Consider the following 26,804-nt stretch of genomic DNA (forward strand, 5'->3'; position numbering starts at 1 on the left):
AAAAGGTGAAAGAACCTATTTGTACAAAAGCATTTGCAGCAGCTCTTTTAGTGGTGATTAAGTTGGGGAATGGTAAATAAATTGTAGTATATGATTACAATGGAATATTACGATGCTGTCAAAAATGACAAGCAGGATGATTTCAGAAAAACCTGGAAAGACTTACATGAAGTAATTCAGAGTGAAATCAGCAGAACCAAGAGAACATTTTGCATAGTAACAGCAATATTGTACAATGAACAACTGTGAATGACTTAGCTGTTCTCAGCAATGCAATGGCCCAAAACAATCCCAAAGGACTCATGAAGAAAAATGGTATCCACCTCTAGAGAAAGAACTCATGGTGTCTGAATACAGACTGAAGCATACTACCATTTTTTCACTTTTTTTTGTTTCTTTTGAGTTTTCCTCCACAAAATGACTAATATGGAAATGCTTGACATGGTTACACAAGCATAACCCATATCAAATTGTTTGCCATCTCAAAGAGGGGAAAGAAGAGGCAGAGAGATAGAATTTGGAACTCAAAACTTAAAAGTGAATCTTAAAATTGTTTTTACATGTAATTGGGGAAACATAAGATATTAATAATGAAAAAAAGAAAAACAGTGATGGTGAAAAATCAGAACTATTCAACTTTTCATTTTTTCCCCATATTCTCTTATTAAGGAGAAGGCTCCTCTAATTAGGAAGGGCAGAGAAAATAAAGTTCAGGGAAAATCTAAAGACAATATAGGTGCTAAAATTTCAACTAATGTCTGTCAACAAATCAAATAAATTGCTTCCCAGAAAAATGAAAAAAATGGAGCTGTATTACACTGAAAAGAACCATGGGTAATATATAAATATCAGTAGTCATTTATATTCTCTAAATGCTTTAGGATCCAAATTTATAAAGGAAACATTATGTGAGCTTCAAGAAGATATAAATAGTAACACATTAGTGACAAGTCTTCAATATCCTTCTATTGGTTTTGGATGAGTCTAACAGAAAAATAAACAGAAAAGAAAATATGAAACTGAACAAATTTCTGGAGAAATGAGTTAAAAGATTTATAGCATCTTCTAAATGGGACAAAAAATATATACATATTTCTCTGTATTGTATGAAACTTTTACAAAAATGAGCTACTAGGGCACAAATACAAAGCAAAAAAATGTAAAAAGACAGAAATAGTTAATACATCATTCACAGATCATAAAAAAGGAAAGATGCTCTTTTGTACCCACAAATTTAAGACAGCCACAAAGCATCTCTCACTGAAGTCCCAAGAAGATATCGGGTGACAATCAAGAGTCTTTTGGTGTAAGTATATTTTCTTTTCTGATTAGTGCATAGTAGTAGGGGCTATTACTATCCTCTTTGGCGTACCCCTTGGGACACCCGATACCCCCTAGACAACAACTCTTGACTGCTTCCTACAGACGTAGGGATGTGAAAATTTTGATTTGGTATCTAAAATGCATATGGACTTGAAAAGAGCATCTCAATATTTGTAGATTCCTTGACTTTTCTATCATCCCACTCTGGCATGGTGGTTCCTGAACTTACCCTTCATTTAAAAGAAATGAACTGATTTTCAGAGACTAAAACACTATATAATATGACTGCTAATTGTCCTTGGAAGTGTTCCAGTCTCCTAGGAAAATAAAAATCCATAATGATTATTAGGTATAGCAGTGTAGGTGTGTAAAAGGTAAAGATAGCAAATGGGCCTCCTTCAATAACCAAAGAAGGTAAGATGGTGTTTGTTAGTCATGTCACTTATTTACATGATTCATTTCTAAAAATGGACCCAGGGCTATCATCCAATGCCAAAGAAAAGTAACAAGACTAATTGAAATAGTAGACTCACATATCCCTTTGAGGGAGGGGAGGTGGAAATGAAAGCTTTATCTTTTTTTGTTAAAGTCTCTGTTGATCCAAATGAGTGAGTACTGAATGTTCACATGACCCAAAGCTTGGAGGAATTGCTAACATACTATGTGCCAGAGTTAGGATCCAAAAGATCTTGGCAGCCTGTAAAGATGGACTGAACCTTACAAAATGAAATTTAGTAGAAAATAAATATGAAGTCTTATATTTGAATTTGAGAAATTAACTTTGTAATTACAAGATGGCAAGAAATGATTAGAAAGTAATTTGTCCAAAAAAAAATCTGGGGAAGGGGAGCTAGCAAATTGCAAACTCAATAGAAGTCAACAGTGTGACGTGGCAACCAAAATAGATAAGCAATGAATCAATAAGCATTTATTAAGTGCCTACTATGTGCCAGACACTGTACTACATATAGCAACAATGATAACTAACATTTATGTATCACTTACTATATGCCAGCTGTGCTAAGGGCTTTACAAATATCATCTCATTAGATCCTCACAAAAACCCTTTGAGGTAGGGGCTATTACTATCCCCATTTTACAGCTGAAGAAATTTAGGCAAACAGAGGTTAAATGACAGCTAGTTAGTGTCTTTTACCAGATTTCAACTCCCATCTTCTTGACTTCAGGCCCAATGCTCTATCCACTATACCACCTAGCTACCTTATGATATTATTGGGTTTGTCCTTCATTTTTAAAGAGGACCATGAGATCAGCAAATGATGACCCGACTTGAAGTTGACTTGGATTTAAGTGAGTGAGGGCTGTGCAAGGTCTTGCTCTCTCTGCCTTATGATATACAAAGGCATAAATGAAGTATTCCCTGCTCTCAAGGAGAGCCAAAATGTACATGTATAGGCATGGGAAAAATATGAACACCAAAATAATTTTTTGGAGGAAGACACTAGCTACTGAGGGGGTCAGGAAAAACTTCATGTAGAAGACAGTACCTGATCTGAGTTGTGAGTGAATCATTATGAGTTCTAAAAAGTGTAGTGTGTGTGTGTGTGTGTGTGTGTGTGTGTGTGTGTGTGTGTGTGTGTGTGTGTGTAGGGGAAGTACATTTCAGGTATGGGATAGCTACTGCAAAAGCAGAGAAATGGAAAATAGAATGCCAAGTATAAAGAACAATGAGAAAAGTCTGGCTACATTGAATAGGGTGTGAAGAGGAAAAACATCTAATAATCCTAGAAAGGCAGGTTTGGACCATATTCTGAATGGTTTTAAATGTCAAAGAGAGAAGTTTCTATTTGATCCTTCAGGACTTCTTGAACTTTTTTCACTCATGATCCCTTCAGTGTTTCTTAAACCATGGATCCCTTCCCACAGTTTAAGAAATCACTGGGGTTAACTGAGTATGGAAGTGATATGGCTTAAGTAAGATTGTTTTGGTAGTCTCATGAAAGATGGATTAGAGTAGAGAGAGGATTGAGTCAAGGAGACTAGTTAGCAGGTAATTACAAAAATCCATTGATAAGACCCCAGGCTAGGGTGGTGGCCGTCTAAGTAGAGAGAAGGGAACATGTTTGAGAGATGTTATGAAAGTGGAATTGACAAGATTTTGCAACTGGTTAAATACGTACGATGAGGGAGGATAACTAGAGGTTGTGAACCTGGGTTCACAGGTGGCTGCCTGCTATAGAAACAGAGACTTCAGAAGAGGGGAGGGCTCAGGGGACATGATCATGAGTTCTGTTTTGCACATGTTGTTACACAACATTCAGAAACATTTAATAGGTCATTTGTGATTTGAGCCAAGAGCTCAGAAGAGAAACCAAGGTTGGTTAGACCAGGGAGCCATCAACATAGAAATGATAACTAAACCCATGGGATCAGATAAGGTCATATGGAGAGAATCAATGTACAAAGGAAAAAGAAGAGGGCCCAAGTTATCCTCATGACTGTAAATAATGATCCAGAAGAGGAGAAGGAAACTCATTCAATCTTGGGCTATATTAAGAGAGATATGGCTATATGAATGTAATGAAATATTATTGTGCTATAATGATGAGCAGTCAGAGTTCAGAAAAACCTGGAAAGACTTATATGAACTGATACTGAGTGAAATAAGCAGAACCAGAAGAACACTGTATACAGTAATAGCCACATTGTGCAAAGACTGACTTTGATAGACTTACCTCTTCTCAGCAATGCAAGGACCTAAAGAAGCTCCAAGAGACCCATGAGGGAAAATGTCATCCACATCCAGGGTGAAAATACAGAGTTTGAATGCAGATTGAAGCATACTATTTGCTCTCTTTTTTGCTTTGTTTTTCTTTCTCATGGTTGGTCCTATTCATTTGTAATTCTTCTATATAACATGACTAATGAGAAAATATGTTCAATAAGAATATATATGTAGAGCCTGTATCAGATTGCATGCAATCTTGAGGAAGGAGGAGGAGAAAATTTAAAACTTATGGAAGTGAATGTTGAAAACTAAAAAGAAATTAATTTTTTTAAAAAGAGAGGTATGATAGCTTCCTATGCTGGAGAGGTGAGGTTCACAGCATGCTGCCCTGATTGGGCTGTATCTGGAAGATTATTTTCAGTTTTCGTGCCATATTTTTTAAAAAGACATTGGTGATCTAGATAGCATCCATCTGAGGGCAACCACAATGATGCCCTGACTATTTGCATTTACATAAAAGAAGGCTGAGACATTGAAGTTATCCTCAAGTTCTTGAAAAGCCATCAGGTGAAAGGATTAGGCTTGTTCTGTTGGGCCAGATAAGGGCGGAACTAGCAATATTAGCTGGAAGTGACAAAGAGGCAAATCAGGTTAAAGAAATTCATCTTTAAAAGGAAAGCTATCCCAAAGTGGAATGTGCTGCCCTCTGGAGGTGGTGGGTATGCTGCACCAACCCCACTCACTGAAAGTCTTCAAGGAAAGGCTAAATTGGTACCCAATGCATGAATTGCTATCTTGCCGATTATTAGTCCGATATGAATTGGGCTAGACAGTCAATAAAATCCCTTTCAGTTATGGAATTCTGTGATATACAAGTAGGTGTAAACTCACTAAGAAAAACTCTGCACTCTTAATTTCCTAGGCAAGAGCCTCCCTTCCCGGGAACTTTTCTGGAAGACTTTAATTGTCAAGGTTGCACACAAGAAACATAAAGGGAGAATTTATCTTTTTTAATAGAAAAAGTATATGTCAGATGCCATTATTTCTAGATACATTAATTGTTCAATCTGTTGGAGAGGGGAAGAGAATGACCGAAGGCAATTAGATTGTGTCACAAGCTATTAGGTTTTCTAGTAGAGTGTTTTATTACCATTGCAAATTTGGTATCAGACTGACTCTTCTCTCTTTAGCCAATTTAAGGTTTTCATGGTGATGGGTAAGGTCTCTTTGGAACAGATGATCTCATCAGAGTTACAGATGACCAGTCTGGGTCATTCTCTATTATTCTAAAAAATATACTAGAATTTAAAAAATATATTTCATAGCATATTTTTTCCAAAATTGGTTTATAAATATCAAAAAGAATTATGTTTTTAAAAAGCAAATATAACAGCAAAAAGAAGAAACATAGAAATGCTGCATCCAAGAGCTAGGAATTAATCATAGGAATCTATTTAGCAAGGTCTTGACCCTCTCTAGAGAACCAGGTCCAGTTGTGGATTCCATGACTTAAGAGAAACGTAACCATCTTTTCTGGAATTCAGACAAGAATTACAAAAGTGATGTCAGATTCAGGAAGTGGAAACTATAAGAAGAGGTTGAAAGAACCACAATGATTTCTTTTGGAAATGGATAAGCTGGGGGATAATAATAACCTTCAAGGCCACAAAAAATTATTACACCATTTAGTCTGGAAAAACTTGTTCTCTTTTAAGTCTAATCTTGCTTGTCTAGTAAACTGTCTATGCCTTAGCCCTGTACCTCTTCCCACCAGTTGCCACCTTCCCCCGCCTTGTCCTGTCCTTTTTTGAAAAACCCCCACCTCCATACCAATATCTGGAATGTTTTATGCTTGGAATTTGTCAAACTAGAAAATTCCAGTCTTCTAGCTATTGAGTACTGCCTCTCTCAGGGTAGGAACATGAGTTGGATTTTACTTCTGCCTATATAATACCTGAGCGGTCATGATATATGGAGAAAATACAGTGTAATCATGGTAAAGCAGGCTGGTGTAGTACAAAGGGGGCTGTTGGCTGCCCTAGTTTGGAGGTACAAGTCATAGCCCTATACAAAGGACTAGTGGACCACCCTCACTTCAAGATGTCAGTCCTGATAGTGGTCTGGAGCTAGAGGGGCTGCCCAAGTACCCTTCCCTTGTTGTCCTCCCTCTCCCTCCATCTTTGCTCAAGTATTACCAATTAAGCTATATGGAATTCCTCAAAATGCTCCAACTGAATAGCTTGATTTTTTTTTTGCAAAGTCTCATTAGTCTTATCAATGGACCGTGGCCTAGATGTAAAGTAAAATCGAGTTTTTACTCATCACCTCAAAGGAGAGCAGAATCCCAAGCTATAGCATAAAGAAACCCAAGGTATAGCATAATCTCTTGGATTTAACCAAGAGAAAGACTTTCCCAGCCATGGTATTCACCAGGGCTCTAAAAAAGAGCCACTGTCTGAGTGAACAGAGATTGAGGATGGCCTAATAATGAAGAGGCTACATCAGGGATTTGGGGTTTCATCTGCCTTTTTGATCTGTCTTGACTACCACAGGACATCAGAACCTAATCACTATTCCATAAAGAAGATTGGAGTTCTTAATCCAAGCTCCACATTTATGAGGTAACATCAGTGACAATCTAATCAGCTATGACAAGAAATCAGCCTGAAAAAAATTAAAACTGTCAAGGAGATTATCAGAAATATGGATTCCAATGCACTCTCATTAACCATTAACCTCATCCTGAGTATATATTGTGCCTCAGGAGATAATAGAAAGCCAACACAATTTGAAAGAACTTTTAAGAATTAAGCAAGACATTGAAAACTCTTTGTTGACCAAAATGATGTGCGTCACCTATATAAGAATTCTTGTCTCAACACACTTTAACCACTGGAAAGAGAATTTTTTAACCTGCCTAAAACTCTCCCCCATCTGCAGCCCCCAGAGTTTCAGTGGGTTGGGAACTTATTTGTTAAAAAAAAAATTAAAATGTAGCCCCTTCGGGGTAGTTTGCCAGATCAGGTAACATGGAAATTTACTAGTCAAATTCCAACAAAAAAGTATGCATAACTAGTGAATGGGATTGGAAAAGAAATACAGATTTTAAGAAATTCAACCAATAAGGCATTTCTTCCATTTTGATCTAAGGCTCTCTGCACTTCATTTCATTCGCAGCCATGAAACCAAATGAACTGAACTTTGGAACATACTGGTTGCAGTGTCAAAAAGTGTTAGACCATATTTTTTTTTAATGTTTGATCACATTGCTCTCCCTAAAATTGGGTATTAATGACAATATGTTTAGTGTAGAGACAAAGGGTTTGGGGATCTTTAATAAAATAAATGAATATTTTAAAAACATTTTTATTTCATCTTTATGTTACTCTTTTTAAATTTTATTTTTGTATAAATCACTCAATAAAAATTTAAGTGTCAACTATGGGTCAGGTGCTGCACTAAGGGCTGAGGATACATAAAGTGCAAAAGACGGTCCCTGTCCTCAAGAAACTCAGTCTAGTGGGGGAGACAACCTGCAAACAACCATACACAAACAAAATATATACAGAGTAAGCTGGAAATACTCAGTAGAGGGAAGATACTGGGATTAAAGAGGATCAGGAAAGACTTTAGTATAGCAAGCTTTGCATTGCATTTGTAACTATATTAACATCGGTACTAAGGGCACATGCTCACTTTTTTAAACTAATAGAGGATGTGGAAGGGAAGAAAAATTGAGACTATTGACCTACAGGAACTTTAAAACTGTAAATGCCATAGGATGGGTGACCTTGAACAACAGGGAACAGACCAGATGTCCTCTGCATATCATTGCTGCTTTTCTCTTCAGTAAAATGAGTTTGTCTTTGTTACTAGCTATAATAACAATCACCTATTTTTAGTACTTTTTCCCTAAAGAGCACTTCATAGACCTTGTTTCCTTTGAGTCCACCATATGAAATAGATATTATAAGGTTTATTTTTCCCATTTTCCAGATGAGGGATTTAAGGCTAGAAAAATTGAGGAACTTGATCGGTCCCAATGAAGTATGGCAAATTGGGACTCAAATGCCAGGGTTGGAAGGAAGCATGCTGTGTAGACAGAAGTATGGTACGGTAGAATCAGTGCTAGATTTGGAGTCTGACAACCTGGAGTGAAACACTTGCTCTGCCACTTCCTACTTTGGACAAGTCTCTTCAATTCTCTGGGCCTTAGTTCCTCATGACTGGGGGTAGGATTATATGACTTCTAAGGTCCCTTTTATCAGTCAGCCTAGGGTTCTATTTAAAAAAACAAACCTGTCACTTCTGTACTTTTTAGTTCCAAACCAGAGTAACCATAAATCAAGGAAGGAGGATTTTCCCACAAATTTGTGAAAAAATGCATTCTTGTGTAGTGGTGCTAGTTTGACCATTACACATGCTTCAAGCCTTAAAATTCAAGCTTTTGGTCTCCAATAGCAAGTGGGAAAATTGTGAATGTTTAATTCAATTCAACTAACCCTTTGGGAATGGAAGGAGAGGCCAATGAGCCCAGTCCTTATGAGCATGCCTAGATGCAATCTGAATGGGTACTTTAGAGCATGTGCATAGAATTGGTCCTGGTTCACTAACCATGTGGTGAAAAGATAGACCTTTGATCAGCTGCTGAACTGGAACTGGTGTGCACTCCAAAGACTAACCATTCCAGGAGAACCTACTTCCTTTCTCTTTCCTGCCTGTGTTCATTTGAGGAGGCAAAGACTTCGGTCAGCCTTTAGTGGTGAAGCAAGACGCCTTCTACTTTTATCTATCCTTGGCACTGCCACTGCATGGTCATGAGTGCATGACTCTGCTGTTGTCTTTGTCTCTGTTGTGTTTACTCTTTCTGCTTTTAGGTGAAGGTGTACTGGAATTGACAACAAACTTGCATGCTGCAGAATCGCAAGTGTCCAAAGTCTGGGACCTGGATTCCATGGTGGGATTTGCAGAAGGCTAAAGACAGGTGAAAAAGTCATGAAGAGTTACTGGCTAAGTAACAGATTCATTATCCACTAGCTCTGCCATGTTTGGAAGCGAATATTGTGGGGTGAATGCTTGAAATAGGAAACCATTTTTTCCCAGGGACTGAAGTGATAATTGGAAGAGTATGACCTTCCTCACTCAATAACTTCTGTTCTTGCTATATCTTCAAAGTAAGTATCTCTTTGTAATAACTAATTGGGGTAAATTGATTAAATGAAACTTGAGGCACTAAGCAGTGATGATTAACAATGGAGACAATGCACTGCAATGGGAGCTTGAGACTGCAACATTAGTGAATCGCCCCCTGACACCTCAGGGGTACTTTTAGAACCCTGAGGTGAAGATGAAGCCTTTCTTTGAGGGTCTTGACTCATCAGTGTGAGTGGGAGTTTGGATGAGGATATCCAGCACTTACATTGTTATATTTTCATAGCATAACACAAGGTATAAGGTACTATCTGAGGCAATAGGGAAAATGCAAGTATAAATAAGATTCAGTTCCTACCCTCAAAAAACATTTAATGGCCACTGTGAAATGCACCATGATCTGCTGAGGAAAAGAAATGAATAATTATATACTCCAATCACCTATTGCTTTCAATCCACAGGAAGACTGATAAAAAGTATTATTTTTCCTAGTTTGATGGAGGGACTGAAATATCATGGGAGGAAGAAGTTCCCCAGTGCTAAAAAGTCCCTAGAGTCCCTGGACGGGGCTCCTCTCTCCCATATGTTCCACCAACCTCCTGGTGAGAGAGGCTTAATAGACACTAGGCATTTAGCAATTACATAGTCATTTGGGCCAGTTTTTTGAAGATTTCTTGAAGATGCCAGCAATCCTGTGGAAAATTTTACTTTATTTAATCTATTTGAGCTGGGAATGACTTTATGTCAGTCCTAGGCTCTTCAAAGAAGGAGCCTGCCAGTCCAGAAAACTCCATATTCCTAGTAATTAAAGTATGATGCAGAGAAAGAATAAGATCCTGATCAGGCTAGAGGGTCTTTCCTCTCCACAAGGTAGCCAAATAAAGTTGCTTGAGAAACAAATGCCATATTTTAAAAAGAAAAATTATCCGTCTAAAATATTCACATTTCATGTGTGGTAAGATTGTGCATATTAATATTCAGTCTTATATGGAGATTTATGGTTTGCAAAGTGCTTTACATAAATTATCTCATTTCATCCTCATAATGACCCTGGGAGGTAGGTGCTATTATTATCCCCATTTTATAGATGGGGAAACTAAGAGAGATGAAAAAATGACTTGCTCAAGATTCAAACTCAGATCTTCCTGACTCCAAGCCCAACACTCTATCCCCTGGCACACTGAAGTGCCCACTTCCCACACTCTGGGGTCCCTCCAAACCATCCTTCTTGCTGTTCTTCTCAACACTGAATCTCCTGTCTCTGTGCTTTTATCTGGCACACATTCCCCACTCACCAGCAATTCACAGAACCCCTCACTTCCTTCAAGGTGCAACTCAAGCATTCTCGTCTCCATGAATCCTTTCTTGATTTCCACAAATGCTAGTGCCTTCCCTCCCAAAGTACTGTGGGTTCAATTCCCTTATATTTGATCTGCATATAATTATTCTGCATATGTGTGCATGCATATGTACATGCTACTTTCCCCAATAGAATGTAGGTTCCTTGAGGTCAGGAACTATTCATTGCCCTTTTGCTTTTGTATGCTTAACACCTTGTACCGTGTCTACCACAAAATAAGGTATCCAGTGCTTGTTGATTGATTGATTGAATGGTGGTATAGTCCAAAGAGTGCCAATGGGAGAGTCAGGAAGGCTGACCCCTAGTCTCAGCTTCTACCACTGTATCATAAGCACATCTCTTTACTTCCCTGGGTCTCAGACCATGCCCCAGAAAATGATCATATAGGAGTCTAGATGATCTCACATGTCTCTCCTAGCTCTGCTTCTCTTGCTCTTTTCTAGCTCCATAGTTACATTAATAATTTCAACAAGTGAAGTGGAAAAGCCCTATTCCCAGATGACCTAACATGAAAATTAATAACCAGTGAGTCGACACAGGAAGAGACTTTATATATTATTGAACGGCAGCTCCTTTGTGAATGAGTCCAGAGCTAGGAGCCTCTTAGTGGATGAAGGTCAGTGCTCCAGCCTTCCTGGGTCCAGAAGCTATATGTATTGCTGCATTTGGGAACCTTATCCAGGATCTAAGGGGATGATTCAAATTAGCCCCAAGGGAGTCATCCATTTAGGGATGAGTCCCATATGTGTTCAGAGCCCATCTCAGTCTGTTTGCTTGCTTTTTACACAATCTTTAACTGTCTGGTATGCCCAGTGTGTGGCAAGGACCACTGCAGAGCTGTTTTCTAGACCCTTATTGGGATTGATTACCATTTGCATTGGCCATGAGTTCATGGGGGAAATGTAGGCTATGCCTTATGTGCTACAAGGAAACAGGAATTTTTACCAGTCAAGTCAACAAGCATTTATTAAGTATTTACTTTGTTCCAGGCATATGGTAAGTGCTGGGAATGCAAAAAAAAAAAAAAAAAGAAGAAGAAGAAGAAGAACTGGGACCATTAGTTGGTTTCTCACCTGAACACAAGAGGGCTACTTCCAGTCCACCCCACAACTCTAATCTCTGTTGGGAACAAGAGTTTATTTGGGACTAGCTTCCCTTTAAGAGGAGGTTTGTTTTTCCTTCTCTTTTATTTTATTACAATTTTTAGTTTGTGTGTTTTGGATAGTTGTTTGGTCTAGGACAGCCTTTATAAGCACAAAGCAGGCAATAACCTATGATAAACTCTATACAATGTCTTTTTTATATTTGTAGAACTTTGTATTTGACAGTGATTACAATCTTCAGGTCCACCAGCTATGGTAAAGCTGGGCCAGCACAGCCCAGCTGTGGTGTATAGTCTTAGTTTGAGGATTGTCTAAGAACTGTGCTGAATGGCTGGCTTGGGACTCTATAGGCCATTAGGAACTGCCATGCATGGACTTACTTGAGACTAATTTAAACCACTTGGAGAAGTGTTTGAAAGGACAATGTCTGAGACCCCCTCTGTACCCAGGGAACTTTCTAGAACTGGGGATATGGGCAAATATGCCAAATATACCTTGGTTTATTTGCTGAGGATACTAAATATTGAACTAAGATAAGAGGAGTGTAATTGGGGTAAATATGGGAGCCCCCAGTCTGCTAGACCTTAGATCATTTCCACTGGACCACATGTGCTGGCTTGATCTGGAGGACTTAGTAATCTTGAAGGAAGTTACTTGTCTCTTGATCTCTAGAACATCAGCACATGTAGGGGAATACACCAAAAGAGATTGTCTGTTGAGACAGAGAAGGTGCCCACTCATTGAATTTTAAAAGAAGAGAAAAGAGCTCTCACTTTCTTGCTTTCTTTCAAATGTGAGACTTGGTATGTCTTTGTTGACTCTTCCCTTGGGGAGGAAAAGGGCATCTCTTTCCCCTGACTCTCATGCCCACCATTATGGCAACTGCTCTCACCTGGTTTCAAGTACATGTGCTTCCTGAGCAAGCCTAAACCTAGACCTGGAGCCCCTGGCTGCCTCTTCTACTTTGTGTTCCTTTCTCTAAGAATAGGCCACCAAACAACAAACATGAGGGATGGATTTTTGGAGGGTTGCTATCTCAGAAATTCAGGAATTTCTAGGTCCTCCAGTCTCTGCTGGCAACAGTGTAGGAAACAGTCTTCACTGTGCTTCTCAGAAGAGAAAATGAATACTGCAAGATGACAAGCCCAAGTTCTGTCCACGTGTCAGGAGACATAGACCATGAGAGAATTTGGACAGAGCAGAGGCAAAATGAAGATGAAATGCCTATTCAGTGGTCCCACTAAATACTCCATATTTTAATATCTTAAGAAGCAACTTCCTGGGCTTAGTATAATAGGTGTTAGAGTTTACTTTATCCTGTTTATGCTGATCAGTACATACTTATGAGTCTTTTCTGTTTCAAGCTTTTATTTTGTAGTAAAGGAAATAAATAGCTGTCCTATACTTGTTGTATCTTGTATATTGAATATTTTCTACTCCTGCTTGGAAAGACTTGAAATATGAGCTAACCCTAAGTCATAAATTACTTTTTTTGGTCCTCAAGGAGTTTTGGATTTAAGGAATTATGATCCCTAAAGTCCCTCAGTGAGAGAGACCATGACTCACTCTTCCGGGATCTATTGCTCTATGTCATTTCCTACAGTGTCCATACTCCAGTACCAACACAGTTGCAGAAAATTTGTAGAGCTACTGGTGAACAAGGGCAGGAGAAGAAAACATCATGCCTTGGCAGTCCTTTGGCATATATTCCTGGACCTCCCCTATCAAGAAAAGCTCTCCTAATTTTAGAGATAGAAGACACATGTGATATCATCTCGTTCATCCCTTTCATTTCACAAATAAGAAAACTGAGTTCTAGACATGTTCAGTAACCCACCTAAGGGAACACAGGTAGTAAGTGGCAAAGCTAGGGTTCTGAGCCAGATCCTTGTATGTCAAACCCAGAGCTCTTCACACTGTTCCATACTACCTCCTTCCATGAACTCAGCCGTCATTTTTTAACCCAAACAAATCTCCTTAGCCTGGAACTGATTCAATACCATGATATCTGTCCCATTTGACATTGCAAAACCCTCTGAGTAGCCCTGCTGCTCAGGACTTCACTCCCACTGGTCTGCCACAAGCAGGTTTTTATCTGAATAGATCTGAAATTCTCCACAGGAGAATATGGATTACTATTTGATAATGCAAAATTCTTTATTAACTAGCATTTTTTAAGCACTTAGAGCAGCTAAGTGGCACAGTGGATAGAGTGCTGGGTCTGAAGTTCTGAGTGCAAATTTGATCTCAGATCAGCTGTGCGATCCCAAGCACTTAACCCTGTTTATCTCAGTTCCCTCATCTAGAAAATGAGCTGGAGTAGGAAATTACAAACGATGCTCGTCTCTTTGCCAAGAAAACTTGAAATGGGGTCGTAAAGAGTCAGACACTACAGAAATGACTGAACAACAATTTCAAGCATTTGCCATGTGCCTATCACTAAGTTAAGTGCTAGAGATACAAATAAAAAAAAAAACACCCTTTGCCTCAAGAACCTTAAATCTTATAGATAGCATGAAAACATCTAGCTACATAAAAGATTTGTACAGGAAAATACTAAAGTTAATCAGAGGGAAGAACTAGCATTTAGGTGAATGAGGAAAGGATTCTTTCTGAAGCCTTTATATAAACAAAATTTTGACCAGAAAAGACTCACCCAAGATCACAAAACCAGATTTGGGCAGATGAACAATATCCAATGCTAACTAATTATTCTAATATTACTGGGTATATATTAAGTAAAGTAGAATTTATGTATTTGTTTTTCCTGATTAATTTGGTGCAGAGTTCCCCCTCCCCATCTCTTAACATTTCTATGGTATGTAATCACTGGGTAAGACATAAAAACACATAGCACTAACCCCCCTCCCCAACCTCCACCACTCTGATTCATCCACAATATGTAGGTACTTGCTAAGGGGTGGGGGGGTCACTGAATGAATAGTGCTCACTTGCCTGTACCCACAGCAACCAAATGAATGTTTACAACCAAAGGAAAAAGCATGTTGGTGTCTCTTGGCTGATTTCCATCACATACTTCCAAAGCAATGGAACTGAAAGACAGTTGCCTACCAACTTCCGGAAGACATTCATCCTACCATTTTCTCATTATCTCATAGATGCCAGCTTTGTGACTTCCATACATTGCAAAGCAGGAAGAAAGGAAGGAAGGAAGGAAGGAAGGAAGGAAGGAAGGAAGGAAGGAAGGAAGGAAGGAAGGAAGGAAGGAAGGAAGGAAGATGGAACGAAGAAACTGAAGAGGATGAGAAAAAGAATGAATGCATGAAATACACACACAAGAATAAGTCACCAATTAATGTTCAGAGGGACACCACATCTGTCTCTCTTGTTTCATCATTTAGTTTCATAATACCAGGGAGAGATGATATTCATGGGTGTCTGTAGAAATGAAGATAAAAGATAGATTTCTGGAGAGGGAGAATTCATATGCATGTGAATTATTGTTGTTTTTAAAAATCAATTTAGCATTTTAATAATCCAAGCTGCTTTCTGATCTGGATCAGCATCAATTTTTTTTGGCTTGGTTCAGAGCCACCTAAGTAGCTTTTCTGTTCTCCCTCCCCAGCCCACCTATTTCCTCCTACTTTTCCTCATAATGAGAAGGCTTGCTTTTGCATACACACACACAGACACACAGAGAGGCACATGTGCATTTTACATAATGGGCTGACAAGATCGATCATCTCTTTCAATGGCTTCAATTCAGAATCTGCCTCCAAATTCGTGGGAGGCACAGAACTGTGGAAGAGAAGTGAGCTTTGAAAATAATTCTATGAAATGTCCCTGGAGCTCAAATTGGTCAGAGCATGGTGAGAGTAGGCTTAGTCCTGAAAGAACAGGGAGGGTACAATGAACACCTGTGGACCCTTACAAAATAGAATTGTCAGGTCCAATTAGACTCAGAAAAACATTGTTTTGAACCAATCTTTTGCATTCCCAACCCTCTATCCACTTTTAATATATTCAAAGGTTTCCCCAGTGCCTTTAGATTAGAAAATTCCTTAGTGTGGCATTCAAGGCCTTCTACTTTCTAGTCCCAAACTTATTACCGTAACATTATTTTTCACTAACTTCCTACACAAACCTTGCAAACCCAGTTATATTCATTGTTTCCTGAATGCTAGATGACCATTAAAAGGACCAGGTCTTTTCTTACTTTACATATGGAATGACCTCATTTCTTTAGACACCCCCCACTCCTCCCTCAAAACCAAGCTCAAGCCCCACATTTTCAATAAAACCTTTCTGCACCTTGATGATCCCTCCCTCAGCTGGATTCTGACAATTATTTCACTTGGCATTTGACATATTCTACCTTGCATCATTTATCTTTTTATGTCTGTATCTCATTTCCTGCAATGAGATTACGAAACCCTTATAGAGAACAGTACCATCTTCTATGCTTCTGTATCCCCAGTTCTAAACACAATGTTCTACATAAAACAAATCAATAGTTAGCATTTTGAAAGCACTTTAATGTATGCAAAGCATTTGACATAGAGTATCATATTTCATCCTCACAGCAATTCTAGGAGGTAGGTGCTACTGTTCTCCCCATTTTTCGGATGAAAAATTGAGGCACAGGTAGTGATACACACTTAGTAAATGTCTGAGTTGAGACTCAAGCCCAGGTCTCCTGACTCTGAGTACAGTGTTCTGTTTTCTACATGAGGTGAAGAGAAGGAGAAGAAGGAGGAGGAGGAGGAAGAGAAGGAGGAGAAGGAGAAGAAAGAGAAGGAGAAGGAGGAGGAGGAGAAGGAGAAGAAGGAGGAAGAGGAGGAAGAAAAAGAAAAAAGGAAGAAAGAAAAAAGAGTAAAGAAAATGAAATAAGTAATAAAAGGAAAGAAAGAAAGGAAGAAAACAGCATTGCCTGTCTTAATGATCATTAATAATGGCACACATGCAGCAGCTTAGGGTTTACAAATCACTCCACATACATATGCTAATTTGATCTTTACAGCACTCCTATGAGGCAGGTACTGTAAGCATTATTGTGCACAGCTTAGAAATGGGGAAAATCATGGTTCCTATCTGAGTTTAAGGATCAAATTAAACCCTGTTTCTACATCTACAATGCCTTGTAGACTTAAATCAGGGTCCCTTATCCTGTGAAAGGATGGGGATGTACTTTGGGAGACCTGAGTATAAATTCTACCTCTGATTTTACCACCTTTGAGACTTCATTTAAGTCATTTAACCTGCTTGGTCCTCAGTCTCCTCATCTGTAAAAGGAGGAGGCTGGACCCAAGGGTCTCTGAGTTCTTTCCAGCTCTATGCATACAATTTTATGGTCTCCAGAGTTTCTCAGAATCTGACAAGTAAAATGCTGTGTTAACCCTGAAGCATCATGAAAACAGAGAGGTCTTTGGAGTTGAATACAAAGATGATGATTCAGAATAATATTCCATATTTCAGAGAAATCTCCAAGGATTCAAGGTATACCTCTTATACCTTGTCAACCACAAAAAAGGTATGTGTCAGTCTGAATCTGCCCTTCAACTAGATTGGATCTACAGAGATTATCTCTTATTTTTAATAACAAGTCACAGTTGCATAGCTCTTTATAGTTTATAGAATGCCTTAAATCATGAGAATATTTTAAAGAAGATAACGTAGGCATTATTATTACTAGCCAAGACTGTGATTCAGAGGATCTCAGCCATTTGTTGTCACACTTGGATTCAAATCCTGCCTCAGCCACTCATTACCTGTGTGACTTTAGGTGGACTACTAAGATTTCAAGGTCTCTATTTTTTGTTTTAACTGTGAAATGGAGAATCGGACCAGAAGGGCTCAAAGATCCTTTCCAAATCCAGATCTGTACTTCCACCATCTTGAACCTTCTGACTCCTAATTCAGCATTCATTCTACTCCTCATATTACCTCCAAAAGTCAATTTATCAATCTTATGATTTTTCATAGAATTTTATCCATGTATTTAATCTTTTTCACTTCAGGATTTTAAAAAATTATTCTTATAGTAAAGAGTTTCTATTTTTAAAATGACATCCAGCTAGATATGTTCAAATATGGCTTGTCTACATATATACATACACACACACACACACACGCACACACAGGTCAGCTATTATAAGAATCGAGTCTTTCCAAATAATCAGATAAGGCCATTTGACAATCACCCTGACACATTTATCTGACACCTTTCATAATCAAGACTGTATGGAATCATACCCATGGTCTCAGTTTTGAGTTTTGACTGTCCCTAGACAAAATGGGGCAACTTTTTAACAGTAGACCAAAAATAAACAAACAAAAAAAAGCAACCCACAATTCTTAGAGAATGATCATTCTATTTTAAACATGCAAAATTCCCTGGAGTGAATGTTACAGAGAAATGTGGTATGTCTTTTTAAAAATTTTCCTCCTAGAAATCGGAAATTTTGTTTCAGACTAAGAATCTTAATTAAAGAGAATATAGGAGCTTTATGGTGGCAATGGGGCTTGATTGTTCAGAGGTCAAGTATAATTTACTTACTTTAAAAAATGTTGCTACCTTCATGGAATTTAGGTAAAGACAATTACATTAATAATGCCTCTGAGACCTATTCTCCACTCCCACTTTTTAACCAAGACCCAACCCACAAACCTGCAGGCTACCACTTCCTCCTAGCTCCTCCCAAAATGCCTGGCATTATGTCTCTCTCTCCATCTTCTCAAGGGTCAGAGAAGACTGTGAGCACACACGAGCACACACACACACACACACACACACACACACACACACACACACACACACACACCTTTCTCTCCATCCCATGATGCCTGTCCAGGAAAACCAGCCAGTTAGGAGGAGATGATTTGGTGGATGGATGGGTCAAATGACTCAACTTCCCCATCTTTGCAATAAATTCCAGTCTGGTCCAATCCCAGTCATTGTTTTCCTCCTTGGCCCTCTTTTTCACTATGCTCTGGAAGAACCTTTCTCTAATATGGTCTTGCACTGGAAAGGTTCCACAGCTCAAGAGGCAGAGAACCAGAGTTGGAATCCTGTCTCTGTCTCTTACTCTACCTTTGTGACTATGAGCAGATCTCTTGACTTCTTTGGGCTCCAGTTTCCTTGTCTCCAAAATGAGGAGCTCCTGCTAGATGGCCTCTGCTTCTAGCTCTAGAGCAATTTCCTCTGAGATCTCATCTTGTTACAATGGTCCATCCCCTTGTGCTTGCTGAAATCCAGCTCTTTCCTAAAGACAATCTCCAACTCTCAACATCTTCTCTAAAGCTGACGGCTCCTTCTCTTACACCATGTGACTGGGAGGACCAGGAAGGGCAGGAGTAATTGTCCTTGCTCTCCACTACCAGAATGAGACCCTCCCTCTGCCGTAATCAATCAGCAAGTGCTGCTCCTCATCAGGTCCAGCTCCTTATTGCTGTCACCTCCTCCCCAATCAGTTCACCACCTGGTCTTCTTCCTCATTCCAGTCCCCAGCTCTTCCCATCACTTTAACCTCCCCATTCCTTAGCCGCCTTGACTTCCAGGACCTCTGTCTTCAATCTATTTCATCCCTACAAGGGATAACCTTGCATAGCTCCAACTGTCTGGCTGAATTTGCCCTAAGTGTTGGACTTTCTAGCTGCAACCCTATTTGACAATGAATATTATAAAGAGTTTATGTTTCATAGATTTAAAGCTGTGAGGGAAGCTTAAGAGTCATTTAGTCGACGTTTCTCATTTTACAGAAGAGGAAATTGAGGCCCAGAAAAGTTAAGTAACTTGACTAACATTACACAGCAATATCAATGACAAAGCAAGCATTCATTAAGCATTTACTATGTGCCAGACTCTGTGCTAAGTGTTGGGGATAATAAGAAAGTGGATAAAATAATTTAATTTTGTATTTGGGTAAAAGAATTGGAATGTGCATTCACCCTCTTCAGGCTCACTGGAGAAAGGAAAGGAACAATCATTTATTAAGTATTCATTATGCGCCAAGCACTGTGATAAATACTTTACAAATATCATCTCATTTAATCCTCACAACAACCCTTAGATGTAGGTGTTATATTCCCCATTTTACAATTGATGAAACCTAGGCAGGCAGGGGTTAATGATTGCCCAAAGGTCTTGAAACTAGCAAATGTCTGAAACTAGACATGAACTCAGATCTTCCTGACTCTGGATCTAATACTCTATCCACTGTGCCAACTACCTGGCTCCCTAGAAACATCCTTAGTACAACTCCAGCAGTAGACAGGTTGAGGAGGATTATATATACTTCATGCTGTTTCCATGTAATTATTATTATCATTATGATGACCACCTCCAGATATAAAGATGTTGACCAGGATGCTGAATGGATCCTGAATTCACAGAGGTATGGTGAAACAGAAGTAGAATCTGGAAGTCACTGAAACAATGTAAATTGGCTGTGTACATATATTCAATTGGCCCTGTTCAAAGTTCAATGCATGAAACACCCAGGTAGCAGAAAGGATAGAGCACTGGACTTCAAGTTAGGAAGACCCGAGTTTCAATCTAATCTCATACAGCTACCAACTCCCTAACCCAGGCAAGTCTGCTAACCTCTATATTTCTCATTTGTAAAATGAGGAAAATAATAGTGCCTTCCTTGCAAGACTGCTGTGAGGATCAAATGAGATATTTGTAAAGTTCTTTGCAAACCTTCAAGTATTAGATATATGCAAATATAATTATGAGCCTGAAGCTAAAGACAAAGCAGTAGTTCTAACCTTGAAATAAAAACTCATTTGAATCCAGGCATGGAAATCACCTGCAGCTCCATTTCTCTCCTCTCTAACTTTGGATGGGAAGGATCTTGGAAAGATCTGGATATCATTAAATAATGACAATTATTTCAACTTTGCCAATATGTAGGGTGGTAGAGAACGTTACTTTTAAGTAACTGGAATTTCTTAAGGTTTTAGTATTCAAACAAGATTGCTCCCAAGTGGGATCATTGATGAGATTTTGATGGAAAGACTGGGAAAACAGAAAGCCAGTGGCAACACTCCCATTTTCTATGTGGATCCCTATCTTACCCATACCATCCAGGTACGAATATGAATATTGACTTGCACAAGAAAATCTCTTCTAAAGTTGAGACAGAAGGCATTAGATATGTGTGCCTGCCATAGAGATCCCAATATGTCTCCAATGACTCTATATCCCACTGGAAGTCCTCATTCTATTCAGCTAGAAGGACTGAGGGACATCTCTTCATCCCATTGATTTTCAGATTACCCAGAATGCCTCTAGTTCCAATCAACTGAAGAGGAAGCTAGAGGAGTGAACGCTGACTTTGGACTCAGATGTCTGCTCCTGCTTCTCTCCCTCTCCCTCTCCCTCTCCCTCTCTCTCTCCCTCTCCCTCTTCTTCTCCCTCTCCGTCTCTCTCTCTCTCTCTCTCTCTCTCTCTCTCTCTCTCTCTCTCTCTCTCTCTCTCTCTCTCTCCCTGTCTCTTTCTCTCCCTCTCCCCCTCATGTTTTCCACCTCAAACTGTGCTTGATCCTATGATCTGTGTACTTTCTAGTATCTCCCATAAAAGTGCTAAGGAATCATTTCCCTCTTGTTATCTTTCAGTGGCAAATGAGCAACTCTTCCAGTCCTAAATCTATGAGCTTTGAGGAGAATTTCCAAAAGGAAGAGGACAAATTTCAATGTGATTATAGTGGAAGGGATGAAGTGTAGCTCTGGAGTCAGAGGACAGGGGTTCAAATCCTACCTTTGATGTCCACTACCTGTGTGACCTTGGGAAAGTCGTTTGTCCTCAGTTTCCTCATCTATAAAATGAAGTAATTAAACAAGATGGCTTCTGAGGTACCTTTCAGCTGTAGATCTGTGAAACCAGGGAGACTTTTCAGATACATTTGAAGTTATCTATCCATGGCTAATGATTATGGATAGTACTTGATAGTAATGAAGAATAGTGGTGATACTGAAGGACATTTCAGTGAATGACTCAAAGGATCAATTGTCAGATGGCCAACTTTATGACAGAGAAAGGAAGAGTTGTAGTTATCTGGCATTAATTAATGATTTCCAAGGGAATTTGCTAGCATAGTGTACTACAGGGAAAGCAAAAAGATTTACTATCAAATGTAACATCATATATTGAGAACGGAACTGATAAAACCTTAATGGAAGTCCAAAGAATAACAAATCCCAACAAACCAAACCACAATTAACCAAGAAATATTCACAAGAAGGAAGAGTTTTTTCTGTTATTAACAAAATCATCCTCTTTGGTGCTGCTCCTAAAATTTGAGATGCATAGTTAAGCTTAATACCCACCTTAAGCTTATAAGATATTGACAGTCTCACTAGCCATTTCATACTGGTGCCAACATTTCTCAGTCTCATCTGTACCTTGCTGCATCCAGAGAGCACTGCCACTTCCTCAAGCAGGGGGCCTGGATCAATGCCACAGCAGTAGCAAATCTCAGTGTGTCTACAACTGCAATATAATTTATAGAAATGCCATTGGCAGGGACTTGGTGGGGGTGATTAATTTTCATGAAGTTATGGATGCAAAGGTCAATGGCATTCAAGTTGCTACCTGGAGGAAAGAACGAACTAAGATATAGACAATTAGAAAACATGATTGCTAGCTTCACCAGAGACCTTATTTCTGAAGTAAATAAATAAACCCTACTCTGTAGAGATTGGTTTATTTTTTACCTGGGAAAATTTCAAGGACTCTTCAACAAAGAAACTTTTCTAAAGGGCAAGTTGAATAGCAACTTGCTATTCAGATTCCTTTTTCACAGACCAACTAGAAGGTATGGTTTCTTTCCTCCATTATTTTGATTGTATTAAAAATCCCTTCGAGCTTGGCCAATAAGAGGAGAGATGGCTCAATTTAAAAGTTAGGGTCAAACGCATCACTAGCAAATTTGTACCAAGAAAACTAAAATAAGTAACCAGAGAATTTTTTTCAAGTACATTGTTCGTTTCTTCCAGTCTTTCTTCCTCCCTATCCACTTTTTGGGAATATAAGTGCACTACTATCAAAGAAGCAGAGCGGGAGCATTTAGTAAATATTGGTTGAATTGTTCAGAAGAGATCAGAAGAAGAAAGCAGCTTACCAACAAGTGAACAGAAGTTGAACAATTATGTAATAAAAATTCTTTGTTGATCAAATCATCTATTATCAGGAACATCAGGATAACATTGACGTAATAATCTTGTTAGTGTCTGCATGGATGGTGAGTTGGTCATCTGTTTTTAAAGGTCTTCAAGAAACCTCATGAACCTTCAGCACCATGGTTAGCGCTTTGCCCATATTTCACTTCAAATGCTACAGTTTAGCCTTCAGTGAGTCAGATTTTTAAAAGGACAGTTGCATTGATCTATAAGGTTGTTTCAACAAAACTTCTGTAAGAGCTATGCATAACATTTGTTACCTAGGGTTTTCCAAAAATAGATATCACCATAGAACTACCTCTGAAACGATTTGGGGTAGTATAAATTCTGTTCAATTGTCATAGTAACTACTGCATATATCATTCCCTTCATGTTAGGTACAAAATAGGACAAACATATTTTCCCATTGAAAAACTACTCAGATCTAAACACCAGTTCCTGGCAGTCCCGTTATTTCCTGCGTGTTCCAATTTATATAGCTCCTTAGGTGTTCATGACACTTTAAAATATATTAAAAACAGGCTACACTTTAAAAAAAAATACTGATGTTATTTTCTAAAATCCTCGAGTCTTTTTTAAAGAGAAAATTTTAAGTACTTTAGCTTCTTTAAAAAGGTCACTTTAGAAAATCACTTTCTGAAGCAATGGGATTTATTTATCTTTCACATCAGCAATTCTATGCATGCAAAGACCAGAAGCAAGGAATGTTGCATTCATACCTATATTTCATGCCAGTCTGCTTTGCCGTTGATTCTTTCAGAGAAATATGATGCTGAGGGGTGAACGATCCCAAACTTCGAGCGATGATAGCAACTGTCCGGAATTTCGCCCGGGCTGCATTCACTACGTTCGGGGCAGTGGTGTTCTGTTTGCTCATAAGTCTATCTTCACCATTCCGACTCTTCAGATTGTGTTCTGTACAAGCTATGGAGACTTGCATTGCTCCTCCAATAAAGCTATGTTCCCAGCCCAAGTCTCAGTCAACACAGTAACCTTCTTAGGATCTGAGAAAACAGCCACGGGATGCTGAGTGATTCAAGGTTTGCCTCTTTCCCCTCCCTCCGTCTTCTTGCCCTCCCTCTCTCTAGCTGCTGTCAATGGAAGCTTCAGCTCCCCCTTTGAGAGCTGCCTCCAAAGTACGAGGAGCTCAAGTCTCAGCTTGGTGCAGGACAACTGCTGTCCCTGGGATAGAAGGAAACAGCCTGCTATTGAACTTGCTCACGCGGACTGGGGCGCAGAGAGGGTTGGCAATAATTCCCTTTGATTGATTAGGCGGTGAAACCGAGCTCGGTCAGAGGTTTGCAGAAAGCTCAAAGCTGTGCAGTCGCAGTTTAGCAGGGCGGACCAAGGTCCAGCGCGCCTCTCCAATGCCTTGGGGTGCTGATTCGGAATCAATGCAGGCAGATATACCGCAGAATGGGTCTCACACCCCTAGTGGACCCCTAACGCGGCACTGGCGAGCTCAGCAGCCGAAGAAAGCACGCCTAATCAAAGGCGAGTCAGTCTCCCGAGCCCAGGCGCAGCCATTGGTGCTTGTGTGTGTGAGAGAGAAAGAGTGTGTGTGTGAGTGTGTGTGTGTTTTCGAGCAAGCACCCCTTGCCCGATTGCGGCTGTCGCAGCTGCTCAGGACCCTACCCCGCACATTCCCAGCCTTTAAGCGCCCGCGGGAGCCCGCACCGCCACCACCCGCATGGCTTGGCAGCCGCACTGTCAAACACGCCTTTCTCTGAATGCCTGAGAACGCGGGGTTTGCCTTTGTGTGTGAGGGAAAGGGGAGAAAAATCACTTTCACCAGCTCCTCGCTGTGAGCGATCATGGGCGGCGAGACTGGCTGCTTGCAGGATTCCGGCCACATGTCACTGACAGGAATAGGGGAAAGTGGAGGAGGAGGGGGAGAGGGGCGCCCCTGCCTGCCCCCGGGCACGAGTCCCAGAATTAGCACTCGGATTCTATAGCACTGCTTTATTAAGAGGCAAAGCCAGTGCCTTCTGGTCTTAGCTCTTACGCAAGGTTAATTACCATTGCTCATTATCCGCAAAGTGATTACTTTGAAGTTTTCTTAAAAGCTCCTGTTGGAGGTTCTGTGAGCCAGTACTGGGAACCGTTCCTGTTTGTGGAAGGTTCCCATTCAAATGAATAGGATGGCGTGGAGTGAGCTCTCTTCCGTTTGCAAGTTCTGGAATGCTGGGTAATCTGTCTGGGCAGGTATTCGTAAGCCCTCACTACGTACCGGGCAGCGGAAGCTAACCCTTAGCAGGTGAGGGTCAGGTCTACCTAAATTCACAGAAAAAGTCAACAGCCTCTGCCTCTGGGGGATGATGAAAAGAGTCCAAATGATTGTTTTCAACAAGACACTGTTGTTTGCATTGATCCAAGAGTTAGGAGCAGCTAAGCCTGAGTGACGTGAAGGAACTGATGTAAAAAGATGTATTACCCATATTGGGGTGGGAGTGGGAACAGTAGCCAGTTGCCTTTCTTAACTGTTTTTACAGAGGAATAAACTACTTACATATCATTTTCCCAAGTCCAAAGATCATTCTATACAGGCCCTAAAGTTAAGGATAAGTAAATTATGTATAGATGGCAGCTTGGTGGCACAGTGGAAAGAATGCCAGGTCTGAAATCCAGAAGATCTGAGTTCAAAATCTGGCTCAGGTACTTGCTAGCAGTGTGACCCTGGGTAAGTCACTTAACCCTGTTTACCTCAGTGTCTTCATCTGTAAAATGAACTGGAGAAGGAAATGGCAAACTGCTCCAGTATCTTTGCCAAGAAAATTCCAAATGGAGTCGAAGGGAGTTAGACATGACTGAACAGCAACAAATTATAGACCATTTGATGTACTTCAATTCAACAGGTATGGAATTGCTATGTGATGGACACTGTGTGTCAGATGATTCCCTATACGGAGAGACAGTTCAGTGTGCCTGATCTTGGAATCAAGAAGACCTGGATTCACATCCTGCCTCGGACATAAGTGGTCACATGTGACCATAGCATTTTACTTAACTTCTCAATGTTCCAGGAAATTCTGAAATTGTTAGGTATAGAGGAGATGTTATCTATACAGTGGGGGATTTTCCATATTAGGAGTTGTTGACCCCACAGATCCAGGAATTCACAAGTTCAGATCCTCTCTTCTCCCTCTCAAAAAGACAGGCAGAAGAAATAATTAAATGATAACATGGTGTAGCTTATGATTAAGAGCCAAAATGACTAAAGAAGATAATGTGTTGTAGGAATTCAGAGCAGAGAGAAAGCTGTGGGTTGTAGCTATTGGGAAAGACTTCTTGAAGGAGGTAGGACTTGCAATGAGCTATGAAAAATGAGTAGGACTTTGCTGAAGAGAGGGGGAAGCCTTCTGGTATGAGGTATGAGGAGGTTCAGTAGGAGCTCTTCAACAGAAATTAAATATAAGGGGCAACTAAGGGGCACAGTGGATAGAGCACTGACCCTGAAGTCAGAAGGACCTGAGTTCAAATCTGGCTCCAGACGCTTGGCATTTATGAGCTATGTGACCCTGGTCAAGTCACTTAAACTCAATTGCTTTGCAAAAAAAACAAAAAACAAAACCCAAACTCAAAATGAAATACATACTCAGGCTGTGTTTCTATGCATCTAACAACCAGACTAATGTTCCATGTCCCCATCATGATTCAATCACCAAATATTCAAGGTGTTTGGGTTCCAGCATGGTCATGAACCTGACATGTCATACCAATTGCAAGTCATCTTTAACTCTTAGAGTAACGGAAAATGCACTGCAGTCAATGGCTCAGGATCCAAGTCTTGGTTTTCCACAAATGTGCTTCATGCCCTTGGGCAAGTCAATTAACATCTGCACTCAGGTTCCTCATCTGTAACTTCAGCTCTAGAGCAGGAGTTCTTAGTCATTTTTGTTTCATGGACCCCTTTGGAGGCTGCTGAACTCCATGGTCCCCATTACATCAGTTGACAGAGGAATTACAAATCATTTTACTATACTTTAAACATAATTACTATGAGGTTGTATAATTGTATTTTGAAATAGAGCTTTTC

At 39.7% G+C, this 26,804-nt stretch overlaps 1 protein-coding gene across 2 annotated transcripts in view; it reads right to left on the reverse strand.

Annotated features, from left to right (window-relative positions):
* KCNAB1 (potassium voltage-gated channel subfamily A regulatory beta subunit 1) overlaps window positions 1-26,804 on the reverse strand; it is a 421,316-nt gene that overhangs the window by 303,882 nt on the left and 90,630 nt on the right. The window contains exon 1 of one of the 2 annotated variants that reach the window (XM_072618660.1): window positions 23,488-23,770. The exons of the other annotated variant lie outside the window; for it this stretch is intronic. Coding sequence (XP_072474761.1) covers window positions 23,488-23,708 — 221 coding nt within the window. The 5' untranslated portion in view covers window positions 23,709-23,770. Of the gene's footprint in view, window positions 1-23,487; window positions 23,771-26,804 lie in introns of those variants that run through there. 2 annotated transcript variants of the gene reach the window in all.

Source organism: Notamacropus eugenii, chromosome 6, assembly GCF_028372415.1.
Source record: "Notamacropus eugenii isolate mMacEug1 chromosome 6, mMacEug1.pri_v2, whole genome shotgun sequence".
Lineage (NCBI taxonomy): Eukaryota > Metazoa > Chordata > Mammalia > Diprotodontia > Macropodidae > Notamacropus > Notamacropus eugenii.